The sequence below is a fragment of the Salvelinus alpinus genome, chromosome 29 (assembly GCF_045679555.1).
Source record: "Salvelinus alpinus chromosome 29, SLU_Salpinus.1, whole genome shotgun sequence".
NCBI classification, from domain to species: domain Eukaryota; kingdom Metazoa; phylum Chordata; class Actinopteri; order Salmoniformes; family Salmonidae; genus Salvelinus; species Salvelinus alpinus.
The window spans coordinates 38,823,513-38,845,063 of record NC_092114.1 but is presented as its reverse complement, the minus strand read 5'-3'; the positions used below and the strand labels follow the sequence as shown (position 1 = coordinate 38,845,063).

At 43.8% G+C, this 21,551-nt stretch overlaps 1 protein-coding gene across 6 annotated transcripts in view; it reads right to left on the bottom strand.

Annotated features, from left to right (window-relative positions):
• Positions 1-20,703, bottom strand: part of LOC139558977 (collagen alpha-2(XI) chain-like) — a 45,575-nt gene extending 24,872 nt beyond the window's left edge. For 2 of the 6 annotated variants that reach the window (XM_071374533.1, XM_071374534.1), the window contains exons 1-6: positions 19,813-20,702; positions 8,552-8,713; positions 7,422-7,632; positions 6,665-6,827; positions 5,258-5,380; positions 361-1,491 (exon numbers count right to left, since the gene is read on the bottom strand). In XM_071374533.1, coding sequence (XP_071230634.1) covers positions 361-1,491; positions 5,258-5,380; positions 6,665-6,827; positions 7,422-7,632; positions 8,552-8,713; positions 19,813-19,930 — 1,908 coding nt within the window. In that variant the 5' untranslated portion in view covers positions 19,931-20,702. Of the gene's footprint in view, positions 1-360; positions 1,492-5,257; positions 5,381-6,664; positions 6,828-7,421; positions 7,633-8,551; positions 8,714-19,812 lie in introns of all 6 variants that reach the window. The other 4 variants (XM_071374532.1, XM_071374535.1, XM_071374536.1 and 1 more) reach the window with 4 other exon arrangements.
• Between the last annotated feature and the right edge of the window lie 848 nt (positions 20,704-21,551).

Here is a 21,551-nt window from a genome sequence, read left to right as displayed (position 1 = left end):
ATTATAAAACAGTTACTTCTTATATAGATAGATATGAATATGAAACAAATAAGACTCACAGCTTTTTAGTATTACTGTAATCTATGTACGTAACATACCCATAGTGAAAGTATGTATCGTTGTATAAAAATGGTTTATCTTCTCTGCAGACCAAATTCATTTGAAAAGTGTGCCTAAAAAAGAATAAACTCTTAGGCCTAAAACGAGGCACTAAAACTATCATCCATTTAAAGCAGAACTACAAGCCTGCTTGTTGAACAGACATTTGCAGTGAAATCTGGATGGAGAACGACCTGGTTCCCAGAAGGGATAGGTGGAAGATACAGCACTGGACTGCCACCATGGGCTCTTTGTTTGTACCTGTTGATAACCGTTGCCCTGTTTCTTCTTTGGTTTTTCCGGCACAGGGACGACGGTGCCACTGTATGCAGTCTTGCCGAAGGGAGGCATTTTTTGGGTCATCGATTTGACGTTATTTACATCAAGCACCACCTTGGTTCTCTCTGGCTTAGGGGAAGCAGGTTGTGGGCTTGGCAGCTCTTTCTTCGGTGCAGGTTTGAGGAAGGGAGGAACTTTGATGACAACTGACTCTCTTGGTTTGACTTTAGTGATCTCGGTTTTCGCTTCCTTAACCTTTGTGACCTCGGTTTTTACTACTTTAACTTTGACTTCGGTTTTTGCTACCACTACTTTGGTTTCTGCTTTTGCTGGTTTCACTTTGCTGACCACAGTTTTTTCTACTTTAACTTTAGCGACTTCTTTTTTTGTCTGGGCTTTAGTGGTTTCAGGTTTTGCTGCTTCTGTATTGCCATTAGCTTTTTTGTCACTGCCGCTTTTGCCATTACCACTCACTTTCTTATCCTCAGCGGATTTACCATTGCCATTAACTTTGGCCTCACCATTTACTTTCTTCTCAACTACAGGTTTGCCATTGACCTTGGAATTACCATTTACTTTCTTCCCAACTATAGGTTTGGCATTGCCATTGATTTTGGCCTCACCATTTACTTTCTTCTCAACTATAGGTTTGCCATTTACTTTTTTTTCTGCCTTTTTCGCAGCAGGTGTGGGCTTGGCCACTGGTGTGACTGTAGTGGGTTTGATCTTGTTCAGGAGAACTTCAATTGCAGTAGGTTTGGCTTTGGCTGGTTTGGCCGGGTAAAGCTTGGCTTTGGTGGGCTTGGTGGCAGCAGATACGGCTTTAGCTGGTTTGGCTGTGGCCTCAAGTTTGGCATGCTCTGCTTTCGCAGGTTTGGATGAGGCAGGTTTTGCTGACTTAACTACTACAGGTTTGGGAGCCTTAACGACTATAGGTTTGTCCGCCTTAACGACTACAGGTTTTTCTAACTTAACGACGATAGGTTTGGCCGCCTTAACGACTATAGGTTTGGCCGCCTTCACGACTATAGGTTTGTCTGCCTTCACGACTATAGGTTTGTCTGTCTTAACTACCACAGGTTTGCGTTTGTCAGCATTGCCCTTGGTACCCTTCTGTTGTGCATGCGTGTTGGTTGTGTTGTGTTGTAGTTTGTGAGGGTGGGTGGGTGTTGAGAGAGAGGAGAGGTAGAGAGATACATTGGGGGGTGGGAAGGGATGAAAGCACAAGGGATGGATAGATGGAGAGAGAAAGACAAATGTGGATGTTTTGAGACAGTGATTTAAAGATGGCTTAGGCTTGGGTGATTTACTGAGACTGTTCTGGCATTACTGGATACAGCCTAAAGTGGGCAAAGGTGCTTTACAGTTCCTATAAAGAAAAGTTGTTTCAATGTAGCACAGGAAAGACGGGAACTGAGCATTTTAAAGCCAATTGAAACCTTGACTAATCGGAGCAAGGTAGGAATGGTGCTATGTGCCAATGACAAGACTTAAATTACAACAGAATTCAGTGTAGAATTATATTTTGGAAGTCAATGTAATACAATGTGTAGCCTAATACTCAGCTCGTACAGTGCAATGGATGCTGATCTCTCCAGTAATGCCATTCTCCATATTAAAAAAGCAGCATCTCTGTGCTAATGACAAATGGAGCCTGTGGCTTGCGGAGGCACTGGGGATGTAACGGTCAGGTAAAGCTGTAGCCTCTGATGCACTGAGCCGTCCAACTGCGAGAGAGCTGTCAGCTCATAGCCACAGAGAAGCAGCAGCATTGGGTGTCAGGCGAACAAAAGTTTGTTTTACTGGTGCGTGATCTGATATTTTAACTAGTGAAGAAAATACACAGATGGGAACCGATATATTCAAATTCAGGCAAATACAAAAATATGTACAGTGTGTGTGCATATATGTAGAGAATAGCTCATTGGACATGCTATGGGAAACATGTATATTACACATAATGAGATATAGACAACAGAAAAGGGACATTGAAAAACACAGGTATTTAGACAGACAGTTAAACTGAGGCACAGAGAGATTGACAGACAAATGGGCAGACAGGGGCATAATTATGCCAGATCCAGGGGAAATGCATAACCATGGATGTACAGGGGGACAGACACATTGATACCTTATATTGACCAAAAGACAAGTAGACCGATTACATGGTCAAATATGTGGAAGCATGCAGTAACATTTACACATATGAAAAGCAGAAATGCAGTGGTTAATCCCATAATGAATCAGACATGCAAATTATGTTAATACAGACACATCTGATACATGACAGCCCTTTCTCACCCACTGCTGTCTGAGTTGAATAATCCTTCATCATCCTCAGCTAGTCATTTCATACAAATGCTCCATTGTTTTGTCATAACTGAGACTCAAACTGAGACTCAGACCCAGTGATATGACGTATGAGTCTACCTTTAATGCGTACTTTCATACAAAACATGTACTGCATTAGGTTGTTATTTCCAAGTTGAGGGTAATAATCATATGAGCAATTGCAAAAAATGATAGCAAAATATATAATGTCCATTGTTTTGTATTCTTTCATTTTCCTTCCTTCTCTTGACAGTTGGTCCGGCCCAGTGTGGCCAGAGAATAAGGGAGAGAGGGGCAGTGTGGCCAGAGAATAAGGGAGAGAGGGGCAGTGTGGCCAGAGAATAAGGGAGAGAGGGGCAGTGGGACAGAGAATAAGGGAGAGAGGGGCAGTGGGACAGAGAATAAGGGAGAGAGGGGCAGTGTGGCCAGAGAATAAGGGAGAGAGGGGCAGTGTGGCCAGAGAATAAGGAAGAGAGGGGCAGTGTGGACAGAGAATAAGGAAGAGAGGGGCAGTGTGGACAGAGAATAAGGAAGAGAGGGGCAGTGGGACAGAGAATACGGGAGAGAGGGGCAGTGGGACAGAGAATAAGGGAGAGAGGGGCAGTGTGGCCAGAGAATAAGGGAGAGAGGGGCAGTGTGGCCAGAGAATAAGGGAGAGAGGGGCAGTGTGGCCAGAAAATAAGGGAGAGAGGGGCAGTGGGACAGTGATAAGGGAGAGAGGGGCAGTGTGGCCAGAGAATAAGGGAGAGAGGGGCAGTGGGCCAGAGAATAAGGGAGAGAGGGGCAGTGGGCCAGAGAATAAGGGAGAGAGGTGTGTGTGCTGTACCTAGTGCCCCAGTGCCCCCACATTGTAAACATACCTACACATACTCATATATACGACAATGACAACATGTAAATGACATTTATACAACATTAATAACACAATGTTAATACAATGTGATAGGTGAGGTGTAAAGAGGTGATGTCAGAGGATGAGTGGTCAATGTCAAGGGTAGTATTACAGAGGAGAGTATGGAGAAACAGATTGACAGGGAGAGAGGCATGGCGACCTAAACTTTTTTAATATGATATTGAAAAAAATGTAACATACAAATGTAACTTACAAAAGGGATGTCTTACAGTAAGAAAAAATGATGTAAAAAAAAAATGATGTCATTCTTTTTTCATGTACTGAGCCTGAACCTTATTTACCTTCATACCTCTTTCCCTGTGCCTCTCTCTCTCCCTCCTCTCCCTCTATTTTGATTCTCTTGCTCACTTTTTACCTGTTGAATGGGGCCCCTTGGTCGGGGGGAGGTGAGGTGGACAGAGGAGAGGGGAAGGGGTTTGTTGTTTCCCCATAATAATAGAGGTACTCATGGTCATCTTGCTCCTCATCAAAGTACTGAGCGAGATGGGGGTTTGGGCAAGAGGGTCGTACAGGCAGAGGAATGGAGGCAGTGGAATGAAGGACAGGAGGGGCGAAGTTTCAAAGGCAGAGAAAGGCAGAGGGGGTGGAAAGGGAGGCATGAAAGGAGAAGTGAAGGGGGAAATATGGTGGGGATGAGTGCATTGGAAAAGAAAAGCAATGTTTTCCGATTCATTAGGACTCCATGTGTTGATTAATGTCTGGGGAGCTATTAATAGAGACACACGGAGGATCTTGATGAATGAGAAAACAAAAGCAATGAATAAAACCACAACGATTTATATTCATTACACAGCACTCATTTCAGCAGCATCTCTAATACATGTTTTCTGTGATCGGTGCATCCAACGCGATACTTCTCCTTATAGTCATGAAATGAAATGTAGAGAAGCAGACTACTTGTATCATCCTCTTTCCCCGACCTTTCTGTCTTCCATTTTGTTCTAAAACAGCCTTTTATTCAAGTTGAGTGCATATCAACTGTGATTCAATGCTTGTGTGTCTTTATTGAAATAAGTCTTGTATCAGGATATCAACAAACCCAAACAAATTAAAAACGAAATTTTTCCCCCAAGAGGAAACAAATGACATGAATTGACTTCTGATCAGTTTCTCATCAGTTTGCCTGTATTACTGAAGTACTACGGCATTGTTCCTATTGTGTATTGTTTGTGGTGGTAAAGAAAGGGCCCTGCTGTTATTGAATTCCCTCAGAACACACGTAGGTGAGGGGGAAAGTGGATAGGTACAAACTCATTATGCGAGAGGACAGAGCAGCACTTTGATGACTTCCTGGAGCTGTAGATGGCTGGGGATGACGAGGCCTCACTGCCTTCAGTAAGCAGAGGGGTTTGTGTGGACATCCCTTCATATCAGTGTATATTGGGGCTTAGGATAGCAGTATTGTACTGCACTATGCTATCCTGTGTTGTGTTGCACTGGGTTGTGTGGTCCTGAGTTGCTTTATGCTGTGGTCGTGATGTTTGAAGTAGCTGGACTGCATAGAGAGACTCTAGTGACGTGAGCTCCAAGTGGTAAACGTACTATAGAAAACTGTTGTGACTTGTGGTGGCGCATTGGTGAATCCTAATTCACTTCCAGGTTACTGTCCAGTGTATGTGGTGCTGTGTTACTCACGTATGTGTTGGGGTCCTGGGACTGGGTCTTGGGTAAGGGGGAGTCACAGTCGGGGCTGTAGTGTTCACAGAAGTCATAAGCAGCCTGAGGGTTGGATGCGATCAGCAGCTGTTGGATATCGCCCTGTGGGAAATAGAAGACCAACAGAAAGCCTCATTGAAATGAGAAGTAATATCATTTGAATCAGTTCCTGAGCTGAAAGCAGATCCGCTGCCTTTGAAGGGTTGATCGGGTTTTTGCTGGACAAACAAGAAGAAGAAGAACATGAAGGTTAATGAAGAACATTACAGTCATTGTGAGTGGTTCAGCTTGGAACATAACATGAGCCTATTTCCTGAAGCAGATCTTAATGAAAGTGCTGCCATTACAACAGACAGTAATGGTAACCGTGTCCCAGGAGCCTCTACATTCCTGGCCCCTTTTCCTTTCAGACCACAAACCTGTAAAAACTTGATAGGTCAAAGAAAGAAGTTAGACCCATTTTCAGTCTTTCTACCTATCAATGTTCAGGAAGGAGAGGAGACGAGAAAAGATAGCAGCCTAATAATATTGGGACATGTATATCTCTATGGTTCTAGTGTAATGTATATCTCTATGGTTCTAGTGTAATGTATATCTCTATGGCACTAGTGTAATGTATATCTCTATGGTTCTAGTGTAATGTATGTCTCTATGGTTCTAGTGTAATGTATATCTCTATGGTTCTAGTGTAATGTATATCTCTATGGTTCTAGTGTAATGTATGTCTCTATGGTTCTAGTGTAATGTATATCTCTATGGTTCTAGTGTAATGTATATCTCTATGGTTCTAGTGTAATGTATATCTCTATGGTTCTAGTGTAATGTATGTCTCTATGGTTCTAGTGTAATGTATATCTCTATGGCACTAGTGTAATGTATATCTCTATGGTTCTAGTGTAATGTATATCTCTATGGTTCTAGTGTAATGTATGTCTCTATGGTTCTAGTGTAATGTATATCTCTATGGCACTAGTGTAATGTATATCTCTATGGTTCTAGTGTAATGTATGTCTCTATGGTTCTAGTGTAATGTATATCTCAATGGTTCTAGTGTAATGTATGTCTCTATGGTTCTAGTGTAATGTATATCTCTATGGCACTAGTGTAATGTATATCTCTATGGTTCTAGTGTAATGTATATCTCTATGGCACTAGTGTAATGTATATCTCTATGGTTCTAATGTAATGTATATCTCTATGGCAGTAGTGTAATGTATATCTCTATGGTACTAGTGTCATGTATATCTCTATGGTACTAGTGTCATGTATATCTCTATGGATCTAGTGTCATTTATATTTCTATGGTACTAGTGTCATGTATGTCTCTATGGCACTACTGTCATTCATATCTCTTTGGCACTAGTGACTAACTGTGTGACCTCTGACCTGGAAGACCTCATCGTCCAGCAGGCGTGCTCCGAACACGGTGATGCCCTTGGTATCCACCACGGGGCTGTTGCTGCGAGGCAGGGCCCTGGTCATGCGCTTCTTACAGTCCAGGAGCAGGGTGACGTTCTTCTTCGACACGGAGATAGCGATGCGGTGCCACCTACAGGCAGGGAGGAGGTAAAGCACAACTGTGTAATGTGCTGGAGGGCTGTATACAGTGTAAGTTGTACGTGTGTGTGTGTGTGTGTGTGTGTGTGTGTGTGTGTGTGTGTGTGTGTGTGTGTGTGTGTGTGTGTGTGTGTGTGTGTGTGTGTGTGTGTGTGTGTGTGTGTGTGTGTGTGTGTGAAAAACTTATGGGACCCCCAGCCGTTCCATGTATTTGAACTATTCCAGCGTTAGCACACCAGATTCAACTTGTCAACTAATTATCAAGCCCTTGATAAGTTGAATCGGTGACTTAGTTCAGGGCTACAACAAAATTGTGAAACGTCTCGAGGTTCTAGAGGAGAGGTTTGAAAACCACTGTTATGGGACACTGAGGCAAAATGTGTCAAATCTCATAACAACCCTGCAAAATCTGACTAATCAAGAAGATATTCATATGATGTAATGCAGTTGCATAAAACAAAAACAAGAATGCATGCAAACACTGAAAACTGTAGTCCATCAAACAAACCCAGTACACATGCAAATACTGACACAGGCACACACACACACACACACACACAGAGCCGCGGGACGCGTTGTTACTGACTTGCCGTCGGCCAGGTTGACGCCACTGAAGAGGGGGTAGTCCTCGGGGGCGGGCTTGCCGGTCTGGTCCTCGTACAGGAAGACGGGGGAGCGTCCCAGCTCCACACCCAGCTGCTGGACACCCTGCTCACTGTAGATGGACAACAGGAAGGCCTGGAGGCCCGCATGGGCCTTGACCAGGGCCATGATGGAGAAGTTCTCTGGGAAACGACCTGAAGGGGGGAGGGAGGAAAAGAGGAGAAAGAGGCATGGAGGAAAGAAAGAAGAGGGGAGAGAGGGAGGCATTGGTGGAAGAAGGAAGAGGGGAGAGAGGGAGGCATTGAGAGAAGAAGGATATTAGACACAGGAGCAGGGTAGACGACTGATGACAAATTAGAGTTAGGGGTGTCTAAGTGTAGACAGCTGCACATTTGATTGGATCTTAAAGGTGAGGGTTTGAAGGATTGAAGTGTGAACAGACATAAGAGGTGGGTGTCGAAAACCCAGACTAAGAAAATGAGCTTCTGACTTTTCAGGATATCTTTCAACCACATAAGTGCTACTTACAATCCTCGCGCGCTTCAGGGTCTCAGACGATAGTTAGTTGGCCCTTCATTTGTTTAGGCTCTTCCAAAGGCATTTACATTTCACATGCTCTTGCACGAAATAATGACATGCCTAACGCAAAAGCAATCTAGCACTAAAGCTGCAAAGTTATGGCCCAACTAACCTCCTTATGGTAATTGTAGGATGAAAATAAACCCTAAAACCAAACAACAATGATAAGAACCACTAAAAGAGACAAAAATAGCAATCATGACACATTACAAAAATAAATTCACAGAATGCACGTGGCATAAATTGTATGCCCCAGTCTGTGTCCATTATTTCAGCAATCCATCCCATTTACAGGTAATGTCGACCACGTCTTTCCAAGTCAACCTGAGAGATGAGGTATGTTGAGGCTTCAGTCCAGTTGAGGCCTGGGTCGTGTTCATTAGGGCACCCAACGGAAGACATTTTAAAGCGCTTTGCAACGGAAAACAAAAAGGAACGTTTCTTATTAGGAAAGTCCATGTTTGAATCCGTTTTCTTCCGTTTGGTGCCTAACGAACAGGACCCTAGTTAGACATGGATATAGAGGTACTGTACCTGAGAAGAGTTGACTGGTGGGGGCAGAGATCTGGGCCTTCTTGGTGATGCGGTAGGCATGGTCAGCGGAGCCGGCACGGCGGGAGGTGCAGAAGCCTGGAACCTTCCGCACCCCTTCGGGGAGAGAGGGCAGCTGCAGCATCCGCAACACATCCACTGGATCTGAGGAGAGACGGAGAGAGAGAGAGAGACAGAGAGAGAGAGAGCGAGAGAGAGATGGAGAGAGACAGAGAGAGAGAGAGAGAGAGAGAGAGGGGGGGGGGGTTAATAGACAAAACTGCATGGAGTTATGGTCGTGATCCTTTGTTACATCTTCATGAATGGACTCTATCATGATATAGCTTTGACATTGAAACCAATTGACTAGAATCACCTTACAATATGTTTCTTTATAGGTCGTCGTCTGAGACCCACCACAGACAACAACCATTCCAGTTAGATTTGTAGATTCAATATTAGGCCTATATCCTACACCTACACTCATCCAGAGGTCAAAGTATCATATACATAATTATTTCTGTAAGAAAAATACATACAAAAGGTTTTTACGGCAATAGAAGGTCCCCAAGTCTAGTCCACTATCTATCTAACCTGAGGAACAGGCTCCTCTATTCAACCAGTGTCTGTCAAGCAAATATAACAAGCACCATAAATGTGATAGTGCTGAGTCATGGAAGAGTCATAGAGTCTGTGCAAACAGAATAAACCGACCGCAGAATCCACCGCCAATCTCACATCCTGCCTCCATACCAGGTATGACTGTCTGTCACCCATACTTTGCTTGGCTGAACCAATGGGCTGACTCCTCAGGGCCAGTTTCCCAGGCCTAAACCAATGGGCTGACTCCTCAGGGCCAGTTTCCCAGGCCTAAACCAATGGGCTGACTCCTCAGGGCCAGTTTCCCAGGCCTAAACCAATGGGCTGACTCCTCAGGGCCAGTTTCCCAGGCCTAAACCAATGGGCTGACTCCTCAGGGCCAGTTTCCCAGGCCTAAACCAATGGGCTGACTCCCCAGGGCCAGTTTCCCAGGCCTAAACCAATGGGCTGACTCCTCAGGGCCAGTTTCCCAGGCCTAAACCAATGGGCTGACTCCTCAGGGCCAGTTTCCCAGGCCTAAACCAATGGGCTGACTCCTCAGGGCCAGTTTCCCAGGCCTAAACCAATGGGCTGGCGCCTCAGGGCCAGGTTCCCAGGTCTACATTAAGCCTACATCTGGACTAAAAAGCACTTTCAATAGAGATTCTCCATTTAGCGTGCTCTTTAGCTAAGACTAGGCTTAATCTGGGAAACTGGCCCTCAGTCAATGTGCCACGTTGAACCTGTCTATTCTGCCCAAGTAAGACTTGGTTGGATAAGATGTGGAATGCTACAGACTTATTCAATCAAACCAGGAAACAGAGATTCTGAGATAAGTCCAACAACTTCATGCGATGCAAGAAGGCATGCTTGATTTCATGTACTCAACAAAGCACTTATTATTTCCAACATGCTCTATTACCTAGCAGGATAAATCGTTTTGACTCCACCCAGTTACCAATTTAGCCGGAATGGGGACCTTGGTTGGTTCAGGAATGTGACTAAGTTCCTAGACACTCCAACAAGAGAGCAGTGTGTACAGCCTAAACAAGTTGAGTACTCCCATCTTTCTTCACCATGTTTCAGTGTTTCAGGCTTTCCTCAAGGTTGTATTATTGCAGTCAGAGTTGGTCTTGGCTGCCCTGTCTGTGTTCGAGACGCTAGGTACATTTTTCTATACTGTTAGTGGGCGGCAAAGTTTCATTTATAGCGCACCCTGCAGTGACACTCGTCCTAATATCCTTATGATGCCAGTCAAGCATTTCACAGGCAGGAAGTATTGGGATGACTGAATTACCACAGACCTTTAATGTTGCCATTACATAAAAAAAAAACAGTAAGCCACATTTACTATAGCCATTTCCAGCCACTTTAACAAACAGCACTTTGAAATGAAAGAGAAAAGCAATCCTAGCCTGGAATAGGAATGTATCTTTTGATCATTGAAAAATGCCCCCAACCAAAGCACATTCATATGTAATGATAGAATACTATTATTCCCATAAGCCAGCCTGTACTCTGTATTGGAGTCTCAATACCAATGAACTGGACCATATGATATTATATCATTTTCATCACAATGATCCAATCCATGCTAATTGTGTTTAGGTGACACCCTGCTAGCAACATGGTTGAAGGCCTCAGATGACCATATTTATGGTGAACTCTCAAATGGTGCGTTAATATTGACTCAGAGAATCGGGACCACAGTCTATTAGCAGCACACTAACTGAGAGAGAGAGGGAAGAGGAGGGATCAACGGTGTAGCAGAGGGGGAATTCTCTACAGACAGAGAGAGTGGGAGAGTGATATTGTAATGCCCCATTAACTCTCCGAAACAGGAACTGGGAGAACGAGACGAGACGGGGGGGGGGGGGGGGGAGTTAGAGAAGGGGGTAAGAAAGAGGGAGAGAGCGAAGGATGAGAGGACAGTGAGAGAGGGACGAGAGCGAAAGAGGACGAGAGAGGTGGGAGGAGAGAAACCGCGGACAGCACGGCCTGGGTCAGACTCCAACGCAGGATCACGCGCACAATGAGCACCTCTGTCTCGGCCCGCTCACCGCTGCTCTGCTCAATGGGCCCTTCCTGTCAGTAGGCCTTGGGAGAGGAGAACGAACCAAAATATAACGTCAGAAATACACAACCCCCCCAAAAAACATAAACGCGGGACAAGGAGCGGAAAATATGGAGCCAGACGGGGTTAGACAAGGCAGGCACGCAGGCAAGCCCCCGCCTTCTCTTTGCCTGCTTTCTTTCTTCTCTCGCCCTCCCCTTTAGCCACTCACGTATGGTCACAGAGTAGAGACCACCCTGTACACAGCGTCATTAAATGGGAGTACCGGGTGTGTCAAGGGAGTTAACACCCTGTGCTGTAAATGAGAATCATTCTATTGTCCTTCACGTTGCTTTATTCACAGCAACATAGTAAAACAAAAAGCGATGTGTTATTGTCACATACACCGGATAGTGAGCTACAGTGATTATGGAATCACATTACCCAATCACACAGTCATTGAACTAGCCTATCAATTTTCTTTCATGGAAATAGCCTACATACATGTACAGTAAGTAGTATGCTCCATCCATTATAAACCAGGATGTTAGAAATTGTTCATGGTGTCTTTTATATGCAGGCCTTATTATGAAGAAAAATGGTTCACATATAGCACTAAGCCCAATCAAAACTATTCTAAATGTAAGACAATTGGAAAATGTCGTGCAACGTAATGAAGTGCAGGTAAAGAAATATGATTTGATTTGATTGATTTGAAACAGGATCGGGACGGCTGCTTTATTAGTGTAATTAACTTAATTGACCACTAGATGGGGCTAGGTCAGACACAGAACTCTCCTGACAGCTGTCAGAAAGGAGGGTAAAATGTGACAGAACGCTCAGATAGAAAAGTACTGTGTAGAGCAGACGTGATTGTCTGTCAGGTAGAATAAGGACTGTTATCTCTATTCATTACATTTGTGTCTGCAGTTGCATGTCTTATTTCACCCTCAATTCTTTCCAAAGGTATAATTAACGTTAAAATACAAACAATATATTGGGGGTGAAAAGCAATCTATGCCTTGATAGGATGGCATAAAACACTGATGGGTATAGCCTACTGTTTCATTGTATTCGTGACAGAATGCACACTGTACAGCACACACACAAAGGCACAAACCCCACACACAAACACACACACACACACCAATAAAACCATTCAACAGTGTTCATAACTGATCACAGTTTAAACAATGAGTCCATACATCCAAGCCAATACATTTTTGACCATAAAACTGTTAACTGACCCAAACACAGACTGTCCAAACACAGAGACTGTGAACAGACACTGTTGAAGGAGACTAGGTGACATGACATACACACGCTAAACAGAGCCCTTTGAAACCACTGCAGACCAGATCAGTCACACTCCAGATGATCCTCTAGACTTTTGTAACACTGTCCAACGTTAAACAAGGAGGGTGAGAACCAGGACTGAGGAGCGTTCGTCACCCCTCAATTCTTTCCAAAGGTATAATTAATGTTAAAATACAAACAATATATTGGGGGTGAAAAGCAAAGAAATGGGTAACCTCTTGTTTCCCGCCTCCACCCCTGCTCCTTTCACTCTTTCTCCTGGGGCCTCCTCGTACGGCGCCAAATACCAGACAGACTCACAACCTGACACCTTGACCTCTGACCTTTACTGCCACACCAAACGGACATTGTTAGAGAGAGAGAGAGAGTGAGACAAACAAAGAGAGAGACAACAGAAAAGAGTTGCAGACAGGACGGAATGAGAAGGAGACAAAAATAGGAAGCGAAAAGAGTTAAAACATAGATGACATGGAAGATGATGCTTGCCTTCGAAAAAGGACCCAGACCAAATCCAAGTTTGTCCTCGATTTCCTCTCTTTGAACTCTCACTCTATCGTTCTCTCCAGCCAACCACAACAGTTAGGCATGTGTGTTCAGCTCAGACTGGAGGTTAGACCTATAATTTGTATCATTCTCTATAGTTATAATGTATTTATAATCATCCATGTACACAGACAGAAAATCCATTATAACCACCCGCACTATAAAAAGGAGTTATTGAGACATATGATAGACATATATTTATATACAATCACGATTTAATATGAAAGACCGCACAACTTGTCACTGCGGTAGAGATTTCAAAGTGAGGTAAAATGTTTGGAAGAGTTGCCTGGGGTTAAAGTGTAAGAGACTACTGAAGATTGACGAACTCAACCTCAAGTTGAGAAACTTCTAACGACTTCTAACCATCAAACCATTTCACAAAACCACTGATGAAACTTTGCCATATCATACAATTAAAGAAACCACTTGTCGTCTGTCATGTACATACAGTGTTGGGTATGATCAACGTTTCAAACAGCCTAGCTAACACACCTCCATGTCTGGTCCTAATAAGGTCATGGGTATCTCCAAACACGTTTCATTCGACAGAGACATTACTAGACAGGAGATCACATTATCAGACAATCTATTGTCGCCCCTGACTACAGCTTAGGACTAAACTAGTAACGGTTGCACTTTATTTTGTCTGAGGCCTGCAGCTTCTGGAAAAACATTCAGTCGAGTAGAAGATCACAATAGGTGCTATAAACAAGATCACAAGTCAACGCTATTAAACATAACATAGGAAAGCCCTCATTCTTCTACGTAAGGGATCGTACCCTCAAGCAACTCTGGGTGAACGGTAGGATAAGACAAGCAGGACAGCATGGTGGACAGTGGTGAATCACAGCTCGTTCTGTTTAATATAAAGCTAGTGAGGAGGTGGATTAGCTATAGCCTGGTGAAAACAGACGGAGTGCTACGTTCACTAATGTTTTACTTCGAACGTAGCATTCAGTCTGGTTTAACCAGGCTAGGAAGATTTAAACCTAACCATTGCCCTATGCTACAAAAACTAGGCCTATCCCCGACCGGCAGTTCTACCGCAGAGTGCCAACGTGGACTGTGACGAATGTGGTTCAGTTCAGCCAGTGACTCAGTTGGGCCTAGGATAGGATTAGCCCTAAGGGAGGATACGCGGACCACAATATGATAGGCCTTGGTGGCCTACTAAAACATACAAGCCCAGACAGCCACGGCCAAATAAAGAACTGCAGCAAAGTTGGAAGGCTAAGATACTGCACATGTCTTCTTGGCAGTTAGGCCTAGTATCCAACAGAAGCACAAGCAAGAATCCCAACTCAGGGAGTAACAAGTTAGTGCCTTTCCATGTTAAACACCTGGCTTAACTAGTCCCACATCCTAACCAGGAGCTCCACAACTCTGTTTGACATGTAAGTCCAAATTCAATGCCTTTTATAGATATACAACATAAACTGTTGTCACTTTGTAATGTTACATAGCTGCCATAACCATGAGTCTGACTGGTAAACAGTGTTTTACCCAATAAATTACTGAGAGTTTATACACAGACTCTCTTGATTTTTTTTATAGAAAACAGTGAAATCAAACCAGACTTTAGCAAAGTATACCAAAGAGCTTAAACCTCATTTACCACTGAGACTAGGAATGGTGATAGTCAGCCTTGTTAAATAGTGCTGTGGAACTATGCAGATTACAGAACAATAAGGTATCCTCATCGTTTATGGAGACCCTTGGAAACAGCCCATCCGAATTGGGAAAATCCCTTCTGAAAATCACCAACACATTTTGAAATCTTTATCGGTGAACATTGTCTCGAATTCGAACACCATGTGAGGTGGGAGACGATGGCAGGCTCTCTAAATGGCCCACTATGTTATATGAAGGGGGTCAGCGTGTGGCTCAGTTGGTAGAGCATGGCGCTTGCAACGCCAGGGTTGTGGGTTCATTCCCCACGGGGGGACCAGGATGAATATGTATGAACTTTCCAATTTGTAAGTCGCTCTGGATAAGAGCGTCTGCTAAATGACTTAAATGTAAATGTAAATGGTATAGACTGTGGTATAGACAAGCAGCCATTTAAACACAGAAACTGTCTGGATTCCTGTGAATTGTCCACAAAAGCAACCATACATTGTGCAAATCATAGGTCTCTAAAACACTTATCGTGATCAAAAACGACACTAAAATAGCAAGAGAATTCTAGATAACTAGGTCCATAAATTCTAACTTCAGTCCCGGATTAGACTGTACAATAGCAGAATGCATTATCTGTCATTTCTATTCTTACATCTCATGCATGACAGCTGAGGCCTTCAAACGTATATAAAATATTGCCAGTCTGAAATAATTGATACAAATCTACATGCAAAAGTACCCATCTGAGTTCCCGGACACTCCAACACACTTCCTACAACCAGGAAAATGACAGTGATTAGTCTACCAGGAACAGTAGGTCTAGACTGACAGTGTATGATTATGCTTTGGCACACTTTGGCAAGTAAATTTTCAGAAAACCCTTGAAGGAAAGATGTCTAACTATCTCTCTCGCAAAACCCAAATCATCTCCTCAAAAGCAGAGTGCTGAAAGTGCCTCTAGTCTGACGGGGTCTAGTCTGACGGGGTCTAGTCTGACGTGGTCTAGTCTGACGGGGTCTAGTCTGACGGGGTCTAGTCTGACGGGGTCTAGTCTGACGGGGTCTAGTCTGACGGGGTCTAGTCTGACGGGGTCTAGTATGACGGGGTCTAGTCTGACGGGGTCTAGTCTGACGGGGTCTAGTCTGACGGGGTCTAGTCTGACGGGGTCTAGTCTGACGGGGTCTAGTCTGACGGTGTCTAGTCTGACGGGGTCTAGTCTGACGGGGTCTAGTCTGACGGGGTCTAGTCTGACGGGGTCTAGTCTGACGGGGTCTAGTCTGACGGTGTCTAGTCTGACGGGGTCTAGTCTGACGGGGACTAGTCTGATGGGGTCTAGTCTGACGGGGTGTAGTCTGACGGGGTCTAGTCTGACGAGGTCTAGTCTGACGGGGTCTAGTCTGACGGGGTCTAGTCTGACGAGGTCTAGTCTGACGGGGTCTAGTCTGATGGGGTCTAGTCTGACGAGGTCTAGTCTGAATGGGTCTAGTCTGATGGGGTCTAGTCTGATGGGCTACTGTGGTTAGTCTGAAACGTGACTATGACATTTATGGTGGGCGGCGACGTGAACTGGGTAGGACCTTTTTGACACTGCAAGATTTCGGATTTACAGCTTGATACGCAGTTAGGGCCTTCGGTACGTTTCACATCTACAGTTTGGCTGCATGGGCCAAGCCCTAAGTCTATGTCTGGGTGTGCGGAGTGGGATGTGGGCAACTGGGGGGTGTGGGTTCATGACACATCGTGGATGCCTTGATGCCCCTTTGGTTTTTCTTTGTGGGCTCTTGACCAACCCTGAACCCCTCATCAACTCCCATAAGTGAATGGAGGAGACGGACACCTCTCATGGTACACTAACACTAGGCCCTTGTGACTGAACAGTTTCTCGTAGGTAGTGTGGTGGTCTGACAAGATCTCCACCACCGCTGCTTCCTGTTGGAGGCAGCTAAAGCGGCTACGGTACTGCTCAACTTCAGGGACAACATGCAACTGGACAAAAGCAACAAGCATGCCAAGGCAAGGAGAGAAAGAGGGAGAGGGGAAGGGAGAGAGAGCGAGAGAGAGAGAGAGAGAGAGAGAGAGAGAGAGAGAGAGAGAGAGAGAGAGAGAGAGAGAGAGAGAAAACAAGAAATATGTGAATAATATGTCCCACGTGGGGAAAAAAGACAAGACAAAGGACATTAAAGGAGACAGGCATCCAGTTGCAGAGTACACATAGATAAATACTCAGACGTATGTACACCCACAAGCATGCCTGTGGCATAGGCTGAGGACAAATAGCCAGGGCCCTACTAGTCGGCCACACAGTGGCTCTATTCACTACCTCTGTGACTGCTAGGGGGAGAAAGAGTGAGAGAGCGCAGGGGGAAGAGGGTGTAAGTAAGGGAAGGTGTTTTGGTTAGAATATGTGAGACAGACCGTTCTTTGAGAATGATTGCTTTGAAATTAGGTTAAGGAACATCCATTTTAAGAAAATATTGCCTACATATTTTGTTCATTTACAAAACCCTGCATTCATTCCTTGTACCCTCTGTGTCTGTCATGCTATATATGCGCACTTTTTACCCCAGAGGGATGAGGATAAACAGTAGGGGCAGACCTTCTGAGGGAGCCACAGCACAGACAATCTCTAATTCGGGCTTTCATTGCCTGGGTGGGGACCTGTTTAGTGTTTAGCCTATATCCACATGCCATTTGTGAACAGCATAAACCAAGAAGCTATCACGCAGTAGCATGGGTAGTAGCAGGAGTTTGAATGAATGTTTAGATACTGCCTTGTCTTACAAACGTGCGCAAGGACACTTCCCGCACAGGTGTGCCTAACTATGGAAAGAAGATTATGCGAATCCATCGAATATTCTGTTCGTTAAGTAATTATAATAAAGAGAAAGCACTTCTGAACTTGTAAGTGATCTCATGCATTTTTGCAAGCACACTCCATCCATATAGTTCATAACGTGAGAAAAACAGTCCAAGGTGTCAGAGACACAGCGGTGCACATTCGTTTGAAAGGGGCACTTCATCACCCGAAATTGAAAAAAATCCATAGGGTTCACAGACGCATAAAAAAAACACAACTGTACAAAGCGAACATACAGTCGGAGACACACACGCTTTCAGTCTCCGTACCTCTCTCTCTCCGTACCTCTCTCTCTCCGACTCGTTCTCGCAGAAGCACACACTCCCGTATAATAACCTATTCATAAAAAGCAAAAATGTTCAGACTTCCTCCTCCAAAATACACACAGCAGTCGGACGACGGAAAAATTCAATCGGCTCGGCAATCTGAAATTGGAACTCGAGCCAAGGAAAACAGAAGAGCGCACACATTATGTTACAAACCCCCATCCGTACACACCAGCATCTATTCCCACTTAAAACGCCTAGGGCATTCAAGCGTAATTAACCAAAACTGAAGAATAAAGTCGCATTCATCCAATGTCGCACCTGAAGAGAACAGCTATGTATTTTGAAAATGTTGGCTATATTAATCTATTACATTGCCAATATCTTGCAAGAGGTTTCCCATGCAGGCACCACAAGCAGTGCTCTTCTTACGTGGGCCTCATACATATGCAATTGCTATATAAAACTGTAGGATATTATTGTTATGCTATAATATAATTATACGAGTGCCTATTATATTAGCAGAATAAGGTGTCACCTTTAATGGTTCAATTGTAGGCCTATTCCAATTGTCTAAGATTGTTATTAGTTACCTATGTCCAACTAAATAAATAAATAATTGATCAAAGTTAAATTCTACAGAAGTAACATTTTACTAAGAGCACAACTAGTAGAATTGTGGGAATGAATGGTACCTCTGTGTTAAACAGGACGGAAAGACCCAAATGCGCATGTTATAATGTAGTGGTCAATCACGGAATTACCGTCCTGCCTTGAAGACATTCTTTGACACCAAATTCTTCGAAAAAACATTGACGCTGTTTGAATCGTAAAATAAATAGTTATCCATGTCTAATTACAAGTATTATAATCATAACGATAACTGATTATAAAAGCCTAATTATTAAGTAGACCTAATTAAAATTATTGATCAGCTATTGTCAACTAGGGTATTGTTAAGCATAAGCTGTTGTTCGCTTTAAACTGCTTATTGTTCAAAAGGATCATATAAATCAATAATATGATTCAATCATGATACAGTAACTTAATAAAAACAATGGTAACTAATTTTAGAAACCGAGAAAAAACAATAGAGGTGACCAATGTTAAACAACGTAAGTTATGGGCTATCACAGGCAGGCCTAAAGACAGGATGGAACACAAAAAAAATCCTTCCATTGTCACAGTACATACATACAACCATTACAATGCAAAACCATCCTCACACAACAATAGGGTGATGAGAGGCGATGGTGATGGGGAGGGGCGGGGTGAACTGATACATATCTAATCAAGTCACCATATAATGTCCACAGTCATTACTTTGACGTTGCCACTGTATATCCACATACGCACATACCTACATCCAGTAGTGAAGAGAACGATAAATCACACGTGAACTCCAAAGTAGCCTATCTCAGTATAATGTCGGCTGCTGAACGAACCGTCCTATCCTATGGCCCCGTCTGGAATGACAAGCTCATCCATGCGCAATGGCGCACGAGGTTGTCAAAAACTTCCACAAAACCTAACTTAATTCCTCCTTCAAAAACTTTTTCGTTTAAAGCTATTGTCAAATCTAGAATAAAACATTACATTCACAACAACTACAAAAAGCGTCTAAATATCCGAAATGGTTGAGCCGTTGGACTAACTGCAATAGCGCACTGACTGACACCTGTCAGCGCAGCGCGTTTCACTACCGCCAATTGAGGAAGAAGACAAAGAAAAAAGCCTCAAAATATTGTTTGAGAAGAACATTAAATGAGTTATAAACCCTGTTCAGAATGTACTGTTTTGGGGTAATGTAGGCTAGCGGTAGGCTAAACTACCACAGGTCACCTGTAAACCTAGGCTACAATCGTTGGAAATCATGCCAAATAGCATCACTTTTAGAACGCAAATAGCACGGTACAGGCAGTCAGTGCTTGATAATTCTGAGATTTGGTACAATATGCATGGCATTTCAGACAAATATTTAGCTACAAAGTCTTACTGGAACGCTAAAAAATAAAAGCCATCTTACCTGCCCGAGCCACGGGTAGTTGGCACAGCGCGAGCACCAGGGTTACCAAGGCAAAAGAGGAAAAGTCCAAGGGCCATGGTCTCCGCTTCTTCCGAAAGGGGCAATCTCGAATATCCATAGTTTTTTAGTTGTTTGACGCTGGACTATAAGGTAGGATATGTTCAAATTAGATATCCTCTCTCACAGAAAGTCAGTCGAAGAGAGTTTCGACTGGACCTTCTGTGAGGCAAAAAAAGAAGAAAAAGGTTCGCCTCTGGAGACGTATTTTACCTCTCCTTAACGCTTCTTTAATAAGTGACCTATATCTACCTATGCTATGTACAAATTTTAAATAGTAAAAGGGGTACGGGCAATAAATATTGATTTTATATCCCTAGTGCTAAAGCTCCATTGAGTCAGCGGAGTGGATATGAGTACCCACCACGGAGAGAGCAGAGAGACCTGAAATCACCTTCTCCTTTCTCTTTCTCTCTCCCCCTTCCTACTTTCTCCCACGAAAAGTGAGGGAGCGTGTGTGTGCGTGCGGAGAGAGAGAATGACTGAGTGGCAGTGGGGAAGGAGGGAGGGAGAGATTGTGGGTAATTGCGCGCGCGCGGCACACGTAGGTTACGTGTGGGTTACGTGTGCAAGTGAGAAAAATTGAGAGATGGCTAGAGGAATAGAGCATGCGATAAATGGAAAGTTTATATTGCATGTGGAGTAGTATTATTGCACAAGGGATGCACGCACAATCCTGAATGTAAACCTGTGCTTTCTTATTAGGGACAAATTGCTGTCGCGCCTTCTATTTTCTACTTTTCACCCTTGTCTTAGTATCCTTTGCACTGTGTTGCGCTCTTTCCAGGCATATTCTCGATTTTTTAAATTACGAGCGTCCGTCTGTCTGTCTGTCTGTCTGTCGGTCGGTCAAACAGATTTTTTTCAGTCCCGGTATATCCCGATAAGACAGCCGGACCTTGTAGGCCGGATGGGTCCGCAAAAACTGTGTAGGAATTGCCGCAGCCAATCATTTCGCTGTCCGAACTCGCACACGAATGTAATCCACGCCCATATTAAGATGCCTTCGAGCTTCCCGTGCTCCTGTGAAGTCTGATTGGTCAGTCCAACGTGGCGTCAGCGGCTAACCAGGTGCGACAGTGAGGACGTTTATTGCAAAGCAGGCACATTTCTCATGATCATAACTTGAACTTGTCCATTTTCATTCCCACAGCTGTTTTATGACACTGGGGGTTTACGTGAGTAGGCCAGATATAACAGGGTTTTGGGTTTAGAGTTGGGGTCAGTTCTTTTATATGAAAAACATACATTGAATATCAATCCATCCTCTGAATTGACCACTTGAAGCATACAGACCACTTGAAGCATACATTTTCTGATTGCCACTGATGTTAGTGTTCCCATATTTTTTCTTAGGCAGGGCAGTGGGCCCCGAAGACAATCACAATATAGGGCTGCCAACAACAATATTTTCTATCAATATCCATAGTCGTTTTCAGAGTTGATCGTCAGATGGATTGACAGCTACAATGGGAAGTATTTTGTGCTAGTCATTGATGGAAATGGTCAAGTATTCCATAGTAAGTCCATTACAAATGGTTAGAGCTGCAAATCTGCATTGCCTAGATCTGATGATATAGAACACATGCCCAAAAGTATGTGGACACCTGCTTGTCGAACATCTCATTCCAAAATCATGGCATTTATATGGAGTTGGTCCCACCTTTGCTGCTATAACAGCC